Source organism: Acomys minous (assembly GCF_964271855.1).
Source record: "Acomys minous genome assembly, chromosome: 3".
Classification (NCBI taxonomy): Eukaryota; Metazoa; Chordata; class Mammalia; order Rodentia; family Muridae; genus Acomys; species Acomys minous.
Window position 1 is genome coordinate 128,902,762 of NC_140485.1, and position 22,827 is coordinate 128,925,588.

Below are 22,827 nucleotides of genomic sequence, written 5' to 3' on the forward strand. Positions count from 1 at the left end.
CTCTGCTCCCTCCATCCTTTCCCCCTGAGCAGATATTTTGGGGGGAAATGTAGCATAATGCAAAGGCAAAGCCATTTGGGGTGCTATTTTATGAAGTGGCTCTTTCTGAAAATGTATCACTTTTTAATATGAAGCAGGATGGAGGAAGTGCACATAACTCACTCACTATTTGTCAGCTGAGAACATTAGTCCATTTATCTACACTTCTGAAAATCTTCTCGCTCACCAAAGGCTTCAAAGGAATTATGTAAGGATACTTTCCTCCCTAGATGCATACTTCAGCAATTTGATTTTGTTTTAAAGTAGCATAATTACATTGTCTCCATCCATTCTGTAAATCACAGCCCCTTTGGGAATTCTTTGGAAACCATAATTAGGGAGGGAGGATGCTGGTACTGGGTATGTGATGAGGCTTTGAGACTTGGCTGTACCCAACAGGGCTGGCCCTGGGCTTAATGATATCATTTTGAGACAGGTGAGCTTGAGTAACTGTGCACTCGTGGTTTCCAAGTTAGCCAAGTCATTGTCTTACAAATGAATGTAGGGGGCCTTACTTCCTCAGACCAAATATTTTCAGAGCCTATCACAGAATAACTTGAATGCATATTTATCCTCCCTAAACCTGGCAATTTCAGTATTTTTAGTCTTAGATGATGGCACTCTAAAACCTAGGGATTCTGTCACTAAATTTATTTCAGACAATCTTCATATCCATTTGACAAAACAGGGCTAATCCATTTCTTTACCAGGTAGTGGGTTAGTAGCCTAGTGCTTTAAAATTCTTGTGACAGATTACACATGGCTTATTTTCTCATTAACATAGACTAGTTAATATAGATTGACAAATATCAGCTCATCTGGGCAAGTTGTCAGACAGACATTACACTGTGTTATGGTTCTAAAGACATAAGGCAAAGTGTGATCTTTAGACTGTAAATTACAAGTTCTTGGCCAATGAATTTATTCAGATTCTGGGTCTCTTTGAATTTTTTTCTAATCTCATAAATTATGCAATGAGGCTAGAATGTCCAGTTTTGATGTGGTTACAATTCCAGTCCCCAAACTAAAGCTGATATAGAACAAGTAAAATTATTAATTAAAAAAAAATACTGATTCTATTTGGTCTTTGAAAATATTTATAGTTTCATGAAGAAAGTACTACATTCTATCCACTAGCATCAATAGATCCCTCAGAGACCACCAGAGGGGACAGGAAGAACGCAGCTCCTGTTTGAGGTCCCCAACGATCAGGGTTCAACCTAATTCAGTGGGCTCATGGATGGCTTATGTCTACTCTCTTCTCTGTGCCAGTGACCTCAGATTCTGAAGCACATTGCAAGAACATAAGGTTGCCTATTTCTCTTCCCTCAGGCCTGCCCCCTTTCTGAATAGAGGGGTTAGGAAACGTGCCGGGGAAATTCTTCCTTTGCGTCTTTTCCTGCGAGAACATCTGTGGGGAAGTCATAAGATCAGTTGTTCACTTTGTCAGTTTGATCACTGGTTCTGTTTGGGTTGGCAACCTATATATAAATATCGTCAACGAACATTCCTCTATTGCACCGAGACAAAAACCCAAGGCCTTGAACATGCAAGGCAAGTGCTCTAATGCTGAGCTACACACCTGAGTATGCCATAGATCAGTTTTAGAGTACTCTCGCTTTTATGTGAAAACTAGGCATATTCAAAATAGACAATTTATTTTTTACCTTCACTTTTTGAATTGGAGGTTACGTTCCAGGCTTTCTGCATGTCACTAAGCTTCTGCTGCTGGACTATGTCCTCCGTCGTTTAAATTATTTAATTCATTAGTAATTAATTTTGAAGTACTGGAGATTAAATTTAAGGCCTTATGATTTCCAACCAAGAACTCACCCATTCAGCTATAGCCCCGACCCTCGTTTTATATTTGAGACAAGCTCTTGCTAAGTTGGCCAACCTGGTCTCGAATTTACAGTCCCCCTGCCTCAACCACGTGATTGCAGGTAACCATCATTACCTGTCATAAGTAAGTTTTGATAGCCACGTAGAAAGAGTGATGGCTTCTAATTGTGATTGTTTTTACAGTTAAGTCTACTATTGAGTAAGAAGGACAAGAACGCTGTGGCTTTGTTGTAAGGACAGTGACGGGCCAAGAGTATAATTGCCCATTCAAATTCTTCAGCGGGTGCTAAAGGGTCAGTGGTCAAAGATGAATATAAAAATGAAGCAGAGCTTTAGATAATCTGGCCACATTCTGAAAAGGAACCCTAAAAGATGGTTAAATTACATGACTTGTATCACATGTTTAAGATGGGCAGAACTAACATAATACATTTACCTAAATAAGTCAGTGGTACTGTGTCCAGTTACATTTAAAAGAGGTTCACTAGGAAGTATCCTCATTTTTTTTTAAGTAAGATTTTATAGTGCTACGTCCCTAAAACAATTTTATTAAATGCTTTGAAGTGCTGATTACTCCAAAGGCCGCATGCTTTGCAAGATGGCACATCAGGGTTGTGACCCTCAACTTCAGACCCCGGGGACTTTGCGTTTATGAGCATTCAGATGCTTATCTTGTTGCTTAGCAGCTAAGTATCTTTTAATTTAATGTTGGTTTCCCTTGTTCTGAGCCCTACCCTTCTCTGAATTCCCTTTGAAGATTGCCCGACTCTAGTTGAAACCTTAAAGCTGCATAATAGTATGTTTGGACTCCTTAATCCTCTGTAAATTTGCTTTAACGTCACCAAGTGTGAATAATGGTGAGGCAGTGATGGATGGTAGTTACTTAGCTGGGTGAGGTGGGATTCAGGATCTGAGAAGCCAGGCTCCCTAACTTGATCGCTAGTTGTGCTGTTCGTGACAGCCTCCAACACTGCAAGTCGCCTTAAGAATTTCCCATTTCCTCGGCTCATATATGAGCTTAGGGCATGGCTCTGGGTTATATGTGGGCGAACAGGTACCGGCTGTAAGGATGGCAACGGTCCCTCATTACAATCTTCTGCTTTTGGTACAGTGATCATGAGTTCAGAGAGCCACAGAGGAAGCAAAAACACAGTTCCGTATTTCTATAGGCCTTTCTCGACTTGGCCTTTGTCTAAGAAAACTCATGTGTTCTTCCTTCTCTTTAAATGTTTTTTTTCCCCCTCAAAGCTTTAGCAGTTGGATGACTAGACTCTCATCATAAAATGTCAATGAAGAATTTCTGTTTACATGATGATTCAGCTTCTAACTTCTGGAGAGTTTGCACTTGATTGACTCCCAGCTGTCTGGAGACCCTGCTGCGAGCTTCCTTTGGTATTCTGCCCTACCCACTGCTGGGAGACTTTTGCAGCTACATTTTTAGTGTTTGGTGGGAGGCAAGGAATGCAAAAGCTAATAATTTTACCTACAAACTTGAACTAACCTAACTTTTAAAGTTTCTATGTGGACATTTTATGCCTTTCACTGCAGTCTGAATGCATAGTGTATTTATCTAAAATTATATTCATTATAAAGTAATTAGAAGAAAACATTACCCTTAGAATGTGTGGCTTTTACTGCCTAATAGCAATGACTCTGACATAAAAATGTTTGACGTGTTTTCCAATGTTACGGTTTCTGTTTTAATTCTTACCAATTCAGAAATAATACATCTTGCCTTTGTTAAAACTTCTCCCTTTCTTCAACGCAAAAGTGAACAATGTGGTTATTATACACACACTATACAATTTTTCTTCTCCTTTGTAAAAAAAAATGAGCTAGATCACAGATCGCAAGAATCGACAACACTTTTGTAGTTGTTTCATAGTTTAAAAAATTGACTTCCTTTGTAAAATTTTCATAGTGAAAAACTAATGAAAGTGGTTTTTATTTTAACTTTAACCCCTCTGCACTGAACTCAGTGATCTCTAGTGCATTTGATTCTATACATGAAATGTTCTCAAAATAGCTTTGGCAATGTCCCTATTGATAGAAATGGCACCTTATCATACCTCAGTTTCCTTTTTTTGTGTGTAATGAGGGACTTTATTAGATGATCCCAGAAGTCTCCTGAAACATGCTAGCAATCGAGGTAAAATTGTGACAGTCCCTGGATTACCGTGCTCACGTGTCACAGGCTCATGTGACCTTTACACTCAAACTGCAGAACCTGTCCCTGTGTGCTCCCCATAGTGGCGTGCTTTCTTCCAGCTGCTTGGTACCAGTGGCCCTCTAGCCTTACCCTTTCATTTTACGGATAAGAAAAATGAGACAACGTTTTGTTGAAACATCAATGTTAACTACAAAGGAAGGGACCTTTTGTTCTCTTTCCAATAGCAGTGCAAGCCAAGCATTAAATAATCTCCAACCACAAAGCTAATTCTATTGACATTTATTTTTAAAGATATGTTTATTTTTATTTTATGTGTATGAATGCTTTGTCTGCATGTATGCGTGTGCACCACATGTGTGCTGGGTGTGTTCAGATGCCAGAAGTTGTTGAATTCCCTGGGACTAGAGTTAGAGACAGTTGTGAGATGCCATGTGGGTGCTTGGAATTGAACCCACGTCCTCTGCAAATTCAGCAAGTGCTCCTAAGTACTCTGTCATCTCTACAGCCCCTCTATCAAATGTTTTAAATAGACTGGGAACTTATTTTTCTGCTAGTTGGGCTGCAGGGCCTCAGTGTTAATGTGAGTTAGTTGGCTGCTGTCTATGTTATCATCAATCTAGAATTAAAAATCACTGACAAAGAAAGCAGAAAACATTTAAGCACGCGGAATTCTGTAACAGTAATTGTCTCTTCCGGTTGTAAAACTTATCAAACAAACTCATCACATTATATTAAAACACTCATATTCATTATTGACTCTGCCGAAGAGCACTTAGGTGAGACACAACTCTTTCATGCAGACCACTAGCCTACTCCACTTAATGGTGAGAATCCTCATGTTGAGGAGCATATGGAATTGTTGGCAACTTGTAAACCATTTGTTAATAGTTTTGATGTCAGTTAGTAATGTATAAATGTGTCTTCTGCAATCCTTTTAACCACAGGAGCAGATTTTCTTTTTAATTAGCTGGGGTCTCAGACAAGCTTGACTAATTCACACAGTAGATGATATTTTATTAAACTCCTTAGTAACTCTATTTGTTCCTTTGACATTGGTACATGACGTATGTAGCTCACCTTTCTCACTCGAGTTTCACTGCTTTTGCTGGACAGTAACATTTGCAGGAGAGAAGTATATAACCCACAATAAGGAGGAAAACTCATTCGCGTTTTAGTAGATTTGCCACTCATTTACCAAAGTTAAACATCATGCTATGTGGTGTTTTCCTACACCGGTGAAGCATGTGACACGAAGCATTATGTTATATAAAATATGGCATAGTTTATAGAAAACTTTATTTAAGAGGGAGGGCTGGGAGAGAGTGGGAGAAGGAAAGGTGAAGAGAAGGGAAGGGAGAGGAAGAAAAGGGAAGAGAGGAAGAAGAGAACATAAAAATAAACAAACTCTCTAGGACTGATACATTAGCTAGTTTTTGTTTGGAATCTTAACTTGTCTGAGCTCAACTAAGGCTGTGGTCCAAAGCAACTAGGTTTAGATGTCGTTATAATGGCAAGTAGGAAAACTGGGATGTTATTGGCAAGCACATGGGGACAGGAGTGACTAGGTGCTGATGAAAGTTTATCTTTGGTGAAATGTTTCACCTTCCATGACTTGATGAATGGTATTGCTTCCTGGCTGTAAAATGTAGATACCAAATCTATGTGTGTTAGGTCCTCAAGGTTTTTCTCTGCTTTATGTAAAATAAGGCAAAGGCAGATCCAGTCAGAGGTAAGGATGATCATCACTTCTTTATCTGAGGTGGCAAAATATCAGTTGCAAGGGTTTGGGCTGGAGCTCAGTGGTAGAGTGCTCATGTGGCATACGCAACATTGTAGGTTCAATCCTCAGTTCTGCTAAAGTAAATAAGTAAATAAATACTAGTGGATTCTACTTCCTGTATCTCTTTAAGGTTAGCAATGTGGGAGGGGCTTGGTAGGGCATCCCAACCATCACTAGAGATTTGTAAACGAAGTTCTTTAATTCATGCTTTGGGACATGTTTGATGTCTCTAGAAGATGATTCCTCTTATAATGTTTTACATTTACTAAAGCTCCCCAATGTTGGTCTAATGCATTCTTTTCTTTCTAATCTCAGTACTTCCATAGGAATAAACACAATCACAACTGTAGGCTATTAAGGAGAACATGTCCTACACAACATGTCAGTGACTGTTTATGACTTAGATAGCCTTAGAATTTGAATATATATATATATATATATATATATATATATATATATATAGTCACCATAGAAAATTACCAAATACTTCTATTGATTGAAAATACTGATTTTTCCATGGCTACTTTGCTTTGTAATACTTTCATTCAATTGGGTGATAGTTGAAGCATTTATGGGGTGTACATTTATAAACGTTTTGTGTATGCATCTGTGATATATATTTCAACTCAATAGTCCTCCAAATCAGCACAAGAAGACTAGGATCCATGAACGCTTCGGCTAGCCCAGGGTCAAACAATAAATTTGGATCAAGTTGAGAATTAGAGCTCAGCAGCAATAGTGAATTCTGAGCTGTTGTTGAAACATGCTGCTGTGGTTTTGATCTGCATAGAACTGGAGGTCAGGATGCTCAGAGTTGGGTTTTTGTAGTTTGTGAAAAGATGCTGCAGAACAGAACATCAGAGGCCCTGTGGGAAGTCCCCTTCTGAGAATGGGGCATCAACGTGCAGAGATTTTAACAAGAAATGCCATAATCAAAGGCCCCATGGGGCCTGAAGGCTGATGCTCCCCACACAACAGGACACCTCACTGATTTGAAGAAATGTCACCAGCAGCTGATGGTATGTGCAAGGAAAGACAGTAGTCTACAGTTGGGGGTCCCTTATCCTGCCATCTTTCTTTTAAGAAATGGAGCACAGGCATGCTCCCCTGGGTAACGTGAGGTAAATATTCAATCTCCCAACTCATGTTATATATCTGGGAGAGAGAGAGAGAGAGAGAGAGAGAGAGAGAGAGAGAGAGAGACAGACAGACAGACAGACAGACAGACAGACAGACAGACAGAGACAGAACAATGCTGATCCTTTCCTTCTGGTCGTAGTTTTGACTTTCAAGCTAGGATCAGAGTTTTTCTATAGATATTTGCAGTACTTTGCTGCACCTTCAACATGCAGGCCCTCAGAAGGATGATCCATTTACACCGATTTTGAATGTTTTGCATGTGATCTTGCACATGTGTGTCTCAAAGGACTTTTCACAATTTGGGGGCTAGAGAGATATACCTCAGCCGGGAGAGAACCCAAGTTCAACTCACAGATCTCACGTTTTAAATTAAGTCAAATTTGGTGACATGCACTTTTCAGTCAGTACCGGAGAGGCAGAGCCAGATGGGATCCTGGGGACTACTGGTTAGCCAATCCCTGGGAGAATCTGTCTTTAAATGTTTTTTTTTTTAAGGGCATTATGGATAGTACCTTCAGAAAGACACCTGAAGTTAATCTTGAGCTTCACATGTATGTGCACACCTGTTTTCACATGTATATATATATATATATACACACACACACGGGGGGTATGTTTCTATAACTTTGAATAAAGAGTGGGCAACAGGCTGGAAGGAATTGAGGCAGGTCAGGGCCGAGAGCATAAGGACTGCTGGTGCAGTGCAAGCCTGGCCTTCTTGTTCCACTCAAGGGAGGCAGGTACTACTTGGCTTGAGTTGCTGATTGTGTGAGGAATACGGGCCCAGTGTTATTAGATTTGTAAGACTTGTTTTCATAATAAATTTAAACTCTGGGTCTGTAGGCAAAACTTCTCCATCTTAAATATAACCTTGAGCCAGATAAAACACGATTGCAGGCCAGAATTGGCCCTCGGGCGATAGTTTGCAGTATGCCGGGGTTATTACCGGTGGCTTATACTACATGTCAAGCTCTGAGGCAAGGATTCCGTCTCTATGTGCTCCTTTATATTCATCATGGCTTTGTGGAACAATGTCATTATCCAGAGCAGCTGGATAGCTCATGCAGGGATTAGTAGTAGTAGCTGCCTATAGGAGAGAGAAGATCTTAATATCAAACTTGCCATTAAGTAGCATGAACCTGTACAACTCTAATGAAGCTCTAATGAAGAACCAGAGAAATCCATATAGCTAAGTAAAATAGATGAGAATAATAATAAGACGCTTTGGTAGGACACGATAGAAAAAGACTTCTAACACGTTGCTCTGACCTGCAATTTAAGGGATGCGCAGGGATTGGCTAAGTGTATGGGGTGGCGCTGGTAGTTTTGGTCTTCTAGGCATAGATGGTAGGAATCAGAGAAACGAGAGGGGAAGGATAATGCAGAGGCTCACACAGAGTTTTTACTAGGGAATGATAACTCCCACTCTGGGTTTTAGTATAATTACTCCGGCTGTTTTCTGTCCCCTCTGATTGGAGAGGTCAATTATGGCAATGATCGAGCAGACAGGGTGGTCATTAGGAAACAAGCTGGAGCATTCTGAAAAGAGACAGTAGGGTCTGAAGTAAGAGAGTGAGGTTGACAGTAAATGAAGCAAGGGCCAGTCCCAGTAGAGCACGGACCAGGGGTAATGGCTGATGCAGACGAGGGAGGGAGAAGAGAACCAAAGGTGAGGAGTTGTAAATAAAAATGTTAGAACGTAAACAAATGGAGTACATCCAGCTGGGCTCATAACTAAAATGAAAATTAAAAGAACACTAGACCAAGGCCCCCCCACCCCCCGCAACTGGCAAAAGCCTCCAAAAGTTTGACAGCTTTCTTGAAAAGTTCTGAGGAAGTAAGCCTCCAAATACTTTGGAGGAGTAGTTCAGAAGACAGAGATGAGTCCCATAGAGAGAAATTGGCAACACACAATGCATTTATCTCTACCCCAGCGATTTTACTTCCAGGAATGTATTTTTAGATATGTAATTTTTGTACATTTGCATACTTATTTCCATAGTTATTTGCTACATCACTGTGGGACACAAACATCCATCCATAGAGACCTGTTCAAATAAAGTGTGGCGGATGCAAACAGGACACTGTCTAGTAGTAAAGAGAATTAAGAAGCCATACATCAAGAATAATAGATATTTATAGTATACCATTAGGAAAAAAAACACAGAGCAAAATCATATACAGAATTGCCCAGAGGAAATAGAATGTTTACTTTTAGGTTTTTTGAAATTCCATAGTCCCTATGGAAAATTGCCTCCCAGATGGCTTAGTTCATTTTTTGTAGTTTATCTATTATTGTTTTTATTTTATTTTCATTTGTGACTGATGTGTTTTGTGAATTTTTTAAGTTTAAATTTTATTTTGTGTATTTAAGAAACATATTCAACCCAGATGAGATTAAAACCAGTAGTATTAATTTGCTAGTAAAGATGGTAAAACCATTCCCAAAGACTAAATTACTGAAACAGGTGATGGATAAAGATAGAAGGATTGGATGTGTTGAGTCTGAGTTTGAGATGGCAGCCTTCACTAGGGTTTCTTCACGGTCTGGAAGAATGTCCCTTTGCACATGAGACCTGTGTCCACCAGCACCGTCATGTACATTTCACCCAAGAGGGAGTTTGTGGAGCATTTAAGAAACATTCATTTTCTCCGTAGAAGCTTTACCTCTTCTGAAAATGTCTTCTGGGAGTTCATCTCAGTACACTGTGCTTCTTCTTGGTGTAGGTGACATTGGAGTGTTGACATTCACTGGAACACAATCTTCTGTTGGAATGCATCAAGTGCTTAAGCAAACCAACCAATGTCATAGGTCAGCATTTCAACTTAAATCTCTAGGCCATGATTCTGCCCCACAATTCACTAGTTAGCCTGGTCCTGGTTAGTGGACAGACTGGCCCCTCAAGGCAGATGTCATTTGTAAAATCTATCCATGCAGGGAGGGGAGTCAGAGACCCTGACTGCTTGGATACATCCCATCGTCTCTTTTTTTATGCTGGATATTCAAGATTTTATAGCTCATCCTATGTCAGAAATAGAAAACCTTGGAAGATATGTGAGCTGCAGCCTCCAATCTGAGTCCTCTGATTGGAGATGATTTATTTTAAATATCCCAGTTCAGGCAGAACAGATGTGTTTGTTCTCGTTTGGATGTATCTGCAAGTCAGCAAAAAAAACAGAGAAAGTAAGAAAAAGTAATCGGTCTGGAACTTTATTTGAAAACTGACTCAATCACAAATGTACTTATAACTTCTATATTTAAGGATGAGTTAAAAGTGACTGGCCGAGGATGCTTCATTCGACACACTTAATCACTACAAAAACTTGATAGGAGCCTTGATTGCTTTTCCTCCACACCAACATTTCATTCAGCTTTAGCCATTTGAACTCATGAAGTGCACTGGCTTGCAGAGAAGAGCTGAGTGTGAAAGAACGCGCACACATGAGGATGGTTTTCGGATTACCTCTGCTAGAGTCTGATCAGTAGTGTTTATGTTCCATCTAACATTTTCCATATGCCGTGGCTGTGTGAAAGTTGGGTCTGCACATTCATTCGCCTCGGCAGCTGTGGAAGTCTAGACCTTTCAAAACAAATGTCTGCCTATTCTGGTATCCTGTCCACAAGAACTGTTTGTTTTAGTTGAATTTGGTTTCATTTTTCATGGGATAAGGGTTTGGGCGACATATCTGTGAGTATAACCATGAACTTCAGATGTCTTTTATCTCCGTGGTGGAGTCATCTTGCCATTTACTTAGCTGACTTTCAATGTGGAAAATGTTGGCATGCTCTGTAATGCTAAAGATAAAACCGAATATTCTAGAAAGTTCACATGAAATGAATTATAGTGTGACTTTTTCAAAACCATCTTTACTTTGCTGAAGCGCCATATGTTCAATGAAATGAAGAAAGTCAGTTGATTGAATTACAGAGAGGAGCAGGAGGCCACATCACTGGAGACTTTAGCAGTTGAGTGGTATCACCCATTCCCAAATCTGTCTGTGAACATGTAGCTGCAGCAAGCATCTTGTATATTAACTCAGAGACCATGACTGAAAAAGTACAGCCTGTACCTTGAAACTTTGCAAAGTATAGGTAGGAACTGTTAATAAGTGGGTTAGGGCAAGACTGTCCCAGAATCATCAGATCGAGAGGCTCCTCCTCCACCACTCTTTATTATCCTAGGTTAGTTTATTATATGTTGACTGAGCATTCATCGTATGCCAAGTACCAATCATAAAGTAAATGAGGACAAGGTTACTTTCAGGGACTCACACAATCCAAAAGTGAGCAGAGTACCCTGCAGTGTGGATCATGGCAGAGATGGCAGAGGAGGACTGAGCATATTGTAAGAAGATACATACAGCTGAGAATGAGAAGCATTCCTTTTTAAGAAATAATGAAATGTGCGAAGACTACATGGGCAAAAAAAAAAAAAACATGGATAGGATTTTGGGAAATTGAGATATGCTTACAATGAGCCAGCAAATGTCTGGGATCTTTGGTAGAAAACCAGGGAGTGGCTGTCAATGACTCTGGACATGTAGGAGCTATCGTCAATGCTCTGAGAAAAGTTAAATTTTACTCTAAAGATACTGACATATTTTAAGCTGTGTAATAATCAGAAGTGTATTTTATGTTTAACTAATTGATTATTTCTCCATTAATTTTGAATTAGTGTTTTATATGTTTGGGTGATCATTAACCTCTCTCTCATGCCTCATCCTCCATAGCGCTGGGATTAAAGGTTGCCACCACTGTGCCCAGCCTAGACTTGCATTCCTGACTCCTGAGTGAGGATGCTATTCATGGAAAACATTAGGGTTCATCTGATGAAACTCAAAAGGTTGTACCAATAGCTTTTGAGGCAATGAAAAGAAAGATGTCATGGAATCCATCCTTGAATCCAAGCTGGGTGGAGGAACCCTTCACAGAAACACAGACTGCTTAGGGTAGTGACAACTTGGGAGACAGGGATCAGAGTTTAGATATGTCTATTTTGATGCTCCAATGGGGCGTCCATATAAGGATGTCCACTTGCTTGATTTAGCAGGAACTTGGGAGTGTGAACTAAATGAGACTGGCTGAGGGGTTGCTAGTTTAGAGGTGGTATTTGAAGTCAGAGAATTGGAGGCCAGCTGGAGTTTTATTACTTATCATGAATTTCTATTAACTCTGGTTCAAGGTTATTGAATTTGTAATAGAGTAGAATAAATGCTCACTAAAATTATGACATTTGAAAATTCACCCACCCCCACCCATTTTCATGAAAGAAACGTTTGTCTGGGAGACGTAAAATACCACTATTCAGAATTTATTGTTCAAAGGATTTGGCAATGCGAGTTTTAGCCAAAAGTCAAATTTAGAAAAGTCCTTGTTTTTTCCCCTTTCATGGCAAAGAGGCTTAATTAAAGCTTGCTTGTTAAGCATCACAAATGCTTACAGTTCTGCCTTCCTTGTGGAAACAGGAAGCTGTCAGTTCACTGGTCTCCATGATCTCAAAGCATTATAGAAGCAACCCCTTTTTCCAGACCCCTTCCTCCAGTCCTAATGCTTACATACAATTTCCCCTTCTAGCCACTCTGCTTAGCTGTCATCTCCAAATTGATGTGTTAAAACCCTAAGCCCCAAGGTGATAGGTCTGAGGGGGGGAGCCTTTTGAGAAATGATTAGCATGAAAGGCAGAGCTTTTAGGAAGGGGATTCCTTAGGCCCTCACTCCTTGGGCTCCTATAGTCTTAATATGGGATTTCATCACAACCCAATCTCCTTGGCACTCTAACCTTAAACTTTCTGCTTTGTAGAGGTATGAAAAATAAATCTGGGGTGTTGTTTAAAAGCAACCCCCAAGAGGAGAAACACTGCAACTATTGTATGAAGAAAGAAAAAAAAAACCCCAACGAATTAGGACATTAACCAAAGAATATTTGCAGTATAGTTTTTAGGGTTTCTTTATCCAAATATGACCATTTTCAAATACAGCACCTGAATACCAGAACAATTTGGTGTCTTTTGTAAAATAACACATGAGCCTGCACAGTTCCTTCTAGGCCAGGACCCTGTCAAGTCAAGGGGTAAAACATTCACAGCTTCATCATCTAATACACTTCCGTTTCCTTCTTCCCTCCATCTTTTCTTCCCTTCCCTTCATCCTCTTTCATGTTTTCTCCCTCCCTCCCTTGCCCTTCCCTTTCTCTACTTTTCTCCTTCCTTCTTCATTTTCCTCTCTCCTACTCTCTCTTCTTTCCCTCTCTCTTTTTCTCTCTACCTATTAGTCATTTGCTTATTGAAAGTACTAATAGGTAACTATGTTAGCCAAAAGTAAGGACAGAAATGACAGGAAATGAAGTTGCACCTTCATTTTCTTACTTGATATTTGAATATATGAAGTGTGTTAGACTTCTGGTCATGTGTCCTTGACTTACTTGAATTCAAATCTACTTGGTTTCATTAGACCATCCCACGTTTGCCTCAGGCTCAATAAATAAGGAATTAAAAAAAAATACTTGTTGAAGTCTTTTCAAAGTGAGCTTTGAAATTTTATCAATGTGTTATAATCGCCATATTCTCTGTAACAAACTTATAAGCTTCTGGACAGAGATTAGAAGGTCCTCTCTTAGTTCTCTCTCTTTCATTTTCTAGAATGCTTTTCAACACAAGCTTAGAGAGAGAAGAGAGTTGAGGGTGGATATGACCATGGCTCTGTAGATGTTGTGAAGGAAGCAGGCGATGGAATGCTCAGCATTAGTATTCTGGGATCCTAATCCATGGTCACACATGGGATCCTATCAGCTCACGGCTGACTCCTACTTGACTATCTTTTTACAGCCTCCTTCAGTACTTTCTGTATACCACCCTGCAGCCATGGCATCTATTTTCATTTTCTCTTAGTTTTGACACCCCACATTTTTTCTTATCCTATCTAATATATTGCTGTATTCTGCCAGTTTATGTAGTCAACATTAATTTACCTTTCATTATTTGTTTACTTGGTATCAGCCACTGTTTTAGAGGCGCTTTTTTTTTTTGTCTACCATCTCTTACAGTCATTAGACCTGCCTCCCAGGAGCACTGTGTTTGCCTCCCAATTATTAAGCATCTCTTCTGAGTTTAAGCATATGATGCATAAACTTATAGACATATACTCCTGGGTTATTTCCTTAAAATCAATACTGCTTCCAAGTCACACAAGATAACAATATGTTTCCATCTTGGTGGAACATCAGAAACAGAGAAATAAGTTGAATAATTATGACCTATTTTTAAAGTTCATATTTCCTAGAAATGTATAAACCTGTCTCCTAAGTGAAAAGTACAGTAGATGCAGAAATAAATGAATAGGCCTAGATATAATAGAATAGAATTGCCTCACAGTAAAAATACTCAAATAAGAAAGTCATCTAAAGCAAGCTTTTGCCTTAATTTCATTTTCATTTGATTTTTCTCATTGACAGGATATGGGAGAGGTGTGTCTGAACTGTACATGTCATATGTGTGAAATGTATACATCTGAAGATGTTACATAGCCATGTGCCTATATCCATGGCTTCATGGAGCCGTCCTCTTAATTATGCTTATACATGCTTTGTGCACCTAGGCATTGATCACTCAGATGCCATTGTCTGGCTCAAAGACTTGTAATTAGCAGAAATATTGGACACAGTGAATCTTATAGAAGTATTCCTTTGCTTTGTATGTCTGAAACTGACCATCTAGAATTATTTTTCTGGAAAAAAAAACCCTACCAGTTTCAAAGATGCAGTAGCCTGTTTTGAAGTTTTTATTTCTTCTCATTGTTTCCTGATATTCCAAGAATTTCTTAGACAATTGCACATTGCAGGCCCTTTCAGTTTCACTGTGAAACTGCTTAGTGCTTTCTTGTCATTCTGCTAATTGGTGAGCTCTTCAAAGGCTGTTATCAACCCATTATGAGCTCCATATTGTCCCATGGGTGTGAAAAAAAGAAGCCACTGTTTCAGAGACTTCCTGCCCCTCCTACATTTTCCAGCACTGGTCACAACCTAGAAGGTGCCATGGAGAATGACAAGAAGAATGCATCCAACAGTTGAGAATTGAATCACCCCAACTTTGAGGAGCCTATCATGAGCCTTTCTGTTAGCAGTTGTCATTTCTTTCGCCGTGTGCAGTCTTATCCTTGCAGGATAAAATTCTGCCAGGGATTTGAAAAATAAATCATTGACTTCTGCATCATAGTCTAGAAAATCATGAAAGGAACAACGTTTATTTCTCTGGGAAGCATTGTCCTGGTTTGTAGGTCATGAAGTGAGTTTTCTTTAGCATCATATTCCTGGAACAGGAAGAGACCAGGAGATTCCTTGTTCCTCTTTTTATACACAAACATGCCACGATCACATTCCTTTCTACAAGGACATGAGTTTTCCTCAGTGATAGCCTGAGAAATTGCGCCTTCACACAGACCTCCCTTGAGGACTCAGGAGCAACAGAGGGAGGAGTAGTGCCTTAGCAATTTCAGAGACCCTGAGAGATGGGGCTCCTCCAATGCTATATGGCTTTAAAAAAAAAACCTAAACATGTGCTTTCTCCTTCCCCGGGCCTCTCTGCTGCTGCATTTCAGTGCTTGTGGAGGATTTTTCTCCACTGATTAGCCTCTGATTTCCACGTCTGCTGCTGCACTGATGGACATGCCTGGGAGTGAGCAGCGTGCCTCAGCATGCAGGGCGGCTTCCCCTCCAGAACCCCTGAGAGTTCTTATATCACAATGAGTTTCTTTTGCCTAGCTGGCTTGATTTTTTTTTCTTAAAAATAAAAATTGGTGTGTGTGTGTGTATGTGTGTGTGTGTGTGTGTGTGTGTGTGTGTGTGTGTGTGTGTGTGTATTATTTTAAAAACAAAATCTAAAACCATCCAGGAGACACAAAGTAACCCCCCTAATGCTTTTGACATTGGATATTGTCAATTTGTCATCAATTACCCTGTGTTGGGAGGGGCATCTGCAACAGCCCAGGCTTTAGTGGTCATCATATTAGGAGTCTTCAAGACTGCCAAGTAGACCAAACGATCACAAAGGACCACAGGTGGCTGTCAACACGTGCTTAGTCATCACTGTCCTGGGCACCCATCTGTTTCTCATGCTGGCACCGAAACCGCAGAGAGTGTCACAATGTTTCTCCTTGGCCTTTCCATAATTTCCTCAAGAGGCAATTGGTTCACATTTGTGTTGCTTTTCTCTTGTAAATGCTCTGAAAATGAGGATAAAATGAAGGTACTGTCATATACAAGTAGTCTTGGGCATTCAAATTTTAAGTTGCTCAAAGTATCTGGAAAATGAAGGGTGCACTCTGGTTTACACAGAATCCCCTTAATAGGTAAGCAAGAAAGAAACATTTAATTAGTTGCTGAGTCACCCCCGCCACAGGCAGGATTTCACACTAACTATCGGGAGTTTAGCAAGTCGCTGCACCCACTGGGGCTCATTTCTGTCACATGTATTCAACTTTCAACCATAAAGTTTCATTATTGTTCATGCAAAATTTCTCTCTTCTAAAACAGTAAAAAAAAAAAAAAAGTATGTGTGTACATCTTATCCTAGACCCTTGTCAGTTGTGGAAACTTCTCAACACTCCAATATTGCTGAATGGATAGGAAAACATGTCTCTTCACAAAGGAATCCTAAATCACTAGTCATCAGAAGCTGCGCAACATCAGCAGCTCATCTAGTATGCAATCATAGCTAGCACAAAAGATGAAACAACAATGTATGACATCATCAGTTCATCTATTATGTAATCGTAGCCAGCACAAAAGATGAAACAACCTATGTGTTTTAGTAATTCCACATCTGCCTCTTTCTCCGGAACCCATGTGAAGTAAATACAGGGTTTGCAAAGTGCCCTATGTTACACATCCAAGAAGTGGCCTTTCATTACATCTTTTTAGTACAGGGCTGCACTGATCATCCCCCCTTCAGGTGTATCAACCATAGAGTCTAATGAGCGTGACATTCAAAGTTGCATAAATACAAATATCATACCTCTTTACAGAAGGAAAAGTGGACTCCATACCAAAATGGATTACAGATTAAGAAAAATGCTCCTTGACATTTCAAGCCAGATTTTACAAGAATATAGTAATATATAGTAATACATAGTAATATACATAATAATATATAGTATATATAGTAATACATTAATAAGTGTTAGTGTACAGCAACTCCATGCCTAAAGGAAATGAAAGAAGTAGAACGCAAGCTCTAGAATGATGCAATTCTGCATAAAATGTACAATAAAATAGAAGTACCTTTTAGCTTTTGGGGTAATTGAGCAACAGTTTTTTTTTTAATGTGACACTTGAGATTGCACCTCCGTACATTTGCTGGACAAGTACTATCCCACTGAGCTGTGGCTTTAGCCCACACTTTTTTTATTATTCTGAAAAAGAGTCTCAATAATTTCCTAAATTGGCCTTGAACTTGGACACTCCTGCCTCAGCCTCCCAAATATCTAGGATTACAGGTCTACACCATCAAACTTGGTTTGAAATTTTAAAAACAATCTTTTTTTTCCCTAATACAGGGCTTCTATGTGTGGTCCTGGCTTTCCTGGAACTTCCCTGTAGACCAGGCTGAGCTTGAACTCACAGATTTGCCTGACTCTGTCTCCCAAGTGCTGGAATTTAAAGGCATGAACTACTACCACCTGGCTTGAAATAGCATTTTTTTAAAGATAAAAATATTAATTAATTCTCTACATTATACAGAAAAAAGTCTAAGTACATCATAGATTTAAGTGAAAATATAGAAACTAGGAAACATATCTGAATCCCTCCACATTCCACACTGAGGGTGTAGGAAAATGATGTTTATTATTTAGAATAAAAACTTAATTTGGCTTTCTAAAAATAACATTTTTGTATGTCCAAACAAAATCAAACAAACAAACAAAAATCCCACAAAACCAATCAACATCTCCCACAAAATAAACAAACAAAAACAATGAAAAACAGACCAAGCAAAACACCAAGAAGGTAAATATCACATGTGAGAATTGAATGAAAAGTGACTATGAGCCACAAGGAAGAAATGTGCACAGCATGTCCAGCAATAAAGAGCTACCACATTAATGTGCAAACATGTTCTCAAAAGTAAGAGGAAAATGAGCAAGATCCTTACAAAACTATGGTCAGAGGATATGAAGGAACAATTCATAAAAAGAGCATGTGAAAGATATTTAAATCCATGAATGATAAGAAAAATGCAAACTGGAACATCACTGGTGCTCATTTTCATCCATCAGATTGGCAAGATTTGAAGCCTGAAGCTGCATTCTTTCTGTTGGAAAAGCCATGAGGGTGGCTGCTTTCTCCTACTCTGCTGACGGGCAATATCTCCCCAACTACACGTGCACTTGGATGTTAGCCTTATAACCCCACTGTCAGAATACACTCTGAAGATAAATTTTTACTGGTCTATCTCTCCATCTACCCCCATACATATATGTGAAGCATATTCATTAAGGCATTAGCTTGAAATAAAAAAGTGGAAACTTCTTAAATGTCCAAACACATTGATTGATTGCATAAACTATACTATAGAGTCTCATTAGACATGATGCAGCTATAAAATAGTTATGAGAAAGCCTCTGTAATGAAGTACTTGCCAGCACATAAGCTTAAATGAAAACAGTGTATACAACAGAATATATTAGTATGCTTTCTTATATGTATGAAATAAAAATTAGAAAATATAGATATGTCTATTTATCTATGTAGAAGTATGTAGAAAGACCAAGCCAGAAAATGATGAAATGGTTTACAGATAAGCACCATTGGGGTAGAACACAAAGGAATAATTACTGAGTAAATATTTGCATGCTCTTTTGACACTTACAAATCTGTTGATGGATACAATTTTTTTTACAAATTCAATTATATCCATAAGAACCAGAAGCAAGCTAGAACAAATGAGTTGTATTTCACAACGGCTATTTTAGCTACACTTAAGATAAAGGAAGGAAAAGAGGGAAGGAAGACTAAAAGGAAGGAGGGAAAGAAACATCTAAGGAACATCTGAACAGAATTCAACTGCGTACCTCCTCAGTCTCAAGAAGATAGGAGAGGCAAACCAACTTCAACTGTTTTAAAAGTATGTGTAAAATATGAGTAAAACACCTCTGATGTCACTTTGATACAACATTTAGATACATATCAAAACTGAGGAAGTGCATAGAGAGGTTGGTTTTGTTGGTATCCAGAAAGATGACTGGTTTCAATCTCTCTCTCTCTCTCTCTCTCTCTCTCTCTCTCTCTCTCTCTCTCTCTCTCTCTCTCTCTCTCACACACACACACACACACACACACACACACACACACACACTACACACACATGCAAACACATATGTTTAACTGCACTTGTGGGTATCAGTGTGTATGTCCTTGTATATCTCTGATCTCTGTTTACTAAACACACCAACAATGAAGGAATGTCTCCAGCTCATGTCTATATCTTGATATTTAATAATAGTATTAAAAAGATGAGAGAAATGCCTGATTTCAGAGTTGTGAAAGGTCAGGCAAAGTGTCCTGGACTTTCCTGCTGTGTTACAGACAGAGAAGCTAGCGTGACGGGTCTACACCTAGCCAAATCTTGACCAACTAGAGCAATAGAATAATTTGTGGCAATGAGTTTAATCCACAAAATCATTAGGAATTCTGAGGCCGGGCCAGAGAAAGATTAATAAAAGATAGTAATAATGACAAGAAAGGCAGGTCCTGCTTCCTGGAGAGTGATAGAAGCTGGAGGCATGGAGGTTTGGAGGGGATGCTGGAGTTTGGAAAGAATAATAAATATGAGACCAAACAAGAATTATCAATTGATGCTAAACTTAGGGAGAAGCTTTGAAGATAATGAGGAGACAACCCGGATGTTCTTCAATTGTTTTTCTTATACACTGCTTATTAATTTTGCAGTTAATTAGGCAATACTTTGACCAGACGATCAAATTTAGCATCACTAATGAGGGCTAGGAAGGCACCGTACATCATTAACTAGCACACTTGGAGAAAGAGGCATCACCTGTGTAGGATTCTGGTCTCAATGGACAACTGAATCTAACCCAGAAACTCCTGTACAACCTGAAATGAGCAATATCTTATTAAAATAAGATTTATTTATTTTATGTCTGAGTGCTCTGTCTTCATGAACACCAGAAGAGAAGTTCAGACTCTATTACAGATGGTTGTGAGCCACCATGTGGTTGCTGAGACTTGAACTCAGGACCTCTAGAAGAGCTGCCAGTGCTCTTAACCACTGAGCCATCTCCCCAGCCTCCTATCCTATTAAAATAAATGTTACACATATGTGGAGACTATTTTCCTCACACATATCAATCCTAGAAAAGACATTGAAAGTTACCATAAAGGACAGTGGAATGATCCAGATTACAGACTGTAGATATGAGAGAGGAAATGCATGAACCACACTGTATCCATGCTAAAGGATTAAAAAAAATTGGAATAAAACCACAATTAGGACAATTGATAGAACTTGGAATACTACTTATGGAGTAGATAAATTAAAGTAATCCAGTAAAACATTAAAACTGAGCACATATCCTTATTTTTGTCAGTTCAGACCACCATGATAAAATACCATTTAAAACAGAGATTTATTCCCACTGACTAGATGCTGGGAAAGTTTGAGATGAAGATAGGAGCTGATGAGGTATCTGGTAAGGGTTTGCTGGGTCATTTATGCCCATTTTCTAGCTGGATCCTCACATGGTGGAAGAGATAGGGCAATTCTTGAGGGTCTCCTCTTTAAGTATACAACCTCAGTCATGAGAGTCTCACTCTTATGACTGACTTGACACCCAAATATCCCATCTTTTAATATGACTTTGGAAACTGAGGTGCCAACACATGAATTTGGGAAGGAGAAAACATTCAATCTTGACCACTGGTCCAAAGGTAGTTGAGCATCCTCCATGGTCCACAGGTAAATGAGCATCCTTTGTTCTATATTTGGTTTTGGAAATAAACTACTGCCAAATACAATGTATTAAATAATGGGGCAGAGGGAAATGACTTTCTCTCACGTGTCTAAAGATGGCCAACACAACTGTTAAAAGTGGTACCTGTCACTTTATTCAAAGGTGCCACTTAAATATGACACTTTATGGTCTCAGTTCAGTGCAAGACCTTCTGTAGATATTTCTTCAGTGTTTTAACCAGAGGTTGTTCCACTTAATCTAAAGAGCACTAACATGAGATAGTCTGGGAGAGAGCATTATATATATAGTTCTTTTTTGTCATGCTACTTAAAGCCAACAAAACCAGAAGTGACCAAGATGTAAGGCCACAGTTAGATGTGGAATTGCCTCGAGGAAATCGTTTCCTGCAATATTACGCTTGACTTAGCAACCGAGACAATTGCTCCTATTCATCTCAAAATGTAGGAAATCTCAATGAAAAAAGTCAACATTGGAGTTGTGTGAAGAGGACTCAGCATAGGTTTCTGCTGTTTATGTCCTTAAAAAGATTTAACTAAGAGATGGTAGGAGATGAAGGGCCAAATTCGTGGAGGAGAGCATTCTGTGTGAGTGCAGACTGGAGGTTGAATTGGATTGGAAATGAGTGCTTCTTTTGTGAGGCCCAAATTCAGTCACTCATGGGTAGGAACAATGATGCTCGCAGTACCTAACAGTTACTAAGTGTTCTGGGGAACACCTTGTCTAAACATTTGTATGGAGCAGCTAATCCAGTACATCGTTACCTGCTGCATCATGACACTCTACTCAATCATGTATTGCATTGACACAGGTGGTCCCACCAAGTTGGAAAGTGCTGCTGGCTAATGACAACATAGATGTCTTGATGCTGTCACAGAACATTACATATATGTTTATGGTGAGGATGATGGAACAAATCCTACTGTGCTACCTGTACAAATAATGTTTGATGATGACAATGAATGACCATATCACACCCTGGTTTATGATGACAATATCACTCCCTGGTTTGCGAATGCTATGGACTTTACTTTTTATCTTTCTTCTTGGTTGGTCCGGCATAGTCCACTCATGCTCACTGCATCTTTTGGCTGCACGACAATGAGACTGCCTGATCCTGCATTTCTCACAAGGTAGCAATGCCATCATTCATGCTGCCTGGCTACATGTTCATTTGTCCTAGAGATGAGGAAACAGGCACTGAGATACAATTTACTCAGCTTATGAATGGTGATTACTCCTTAGCCCGAGCCACTAAGGCAGATCGACTCTGAGATTAAAGGCATCTAATGGAGGATAGATGATGGCTTTTAAAGATTGCCATCTCCGAGGCAAACATTTTTATGCAGACACCGTAGATGTTCAGACAGAAGGAACAGAAGAAACACTGAGACTAGCAGGTTCCAACTGCTTTATAATTGGCAGGTGGCAGTTGTGTGCTGAGAGTTGTTAATAGGTTAATGGGCATTCTTTGGAAGGAAGTTAGTCTCCTAATCAAATAAGATTGGGAAACAGGATGTTTAAACAATAATTTCCACATCATCAGTCCTGGGAACATAACTGGAATTAAAAAGAAAAAAAAAAGCCTCTCCAGTCCTGTGAATCTCTTCATCATGCACTGTTTTGTTTTCAGCAAAGCTTATCAAAGCGGTCCTGTTAGATTCCCCAAAATATCATAGATTCAAATGAGAACAAAGTCAGCATAATTTATGACTTTATTGCTGGGTACCAACTTTCACTTCCTGCAATAGCCCATCCTCTACTGGATCCAGTTCTGCTCTTTGCATAGAAAGGGAACACATAGATTCTTGAATGTGATTAGGAAAAGAATGAAACATAAGTTTACCTATTATTTTTTCAAAGTACTGAGAGGAA

At 39.3% G+C, this 22,827-nt stretch overlaps 1 protein-coding gene across 4 annotated transcripts in view; it reads left to right on the forward strand.

Moving 5' to 3' along the window:
- Nucleotides 1–22,827, forward strand: part of SAMD5 (sterile alpha motif domain containing 5) — a 400,358-nt gene that overhangs the window by 111,118 nt on the left and 266,413 nt on the right. Inside the window, exon 2 of one of the 4 annotated variants that reach the window (XM_084777521.1) lies at nucleotides 18,241–18,270. The exons of the other annotated variants lie outside the window; for them this stretch is intronic. Coding sequence (XP_084633647.1) covers nucleotides 18,241–18,255 — 15 coding nt within the window. The 3' untranslated portion in view covers nucleotides 18,256–18,270. Of the gene's footprint in view, nucleotides 1–18,240; nucleotides 18,271–22,827 lie in introns of those variants that run through there. 4 annotated transcript variants of the gene reach the window in all.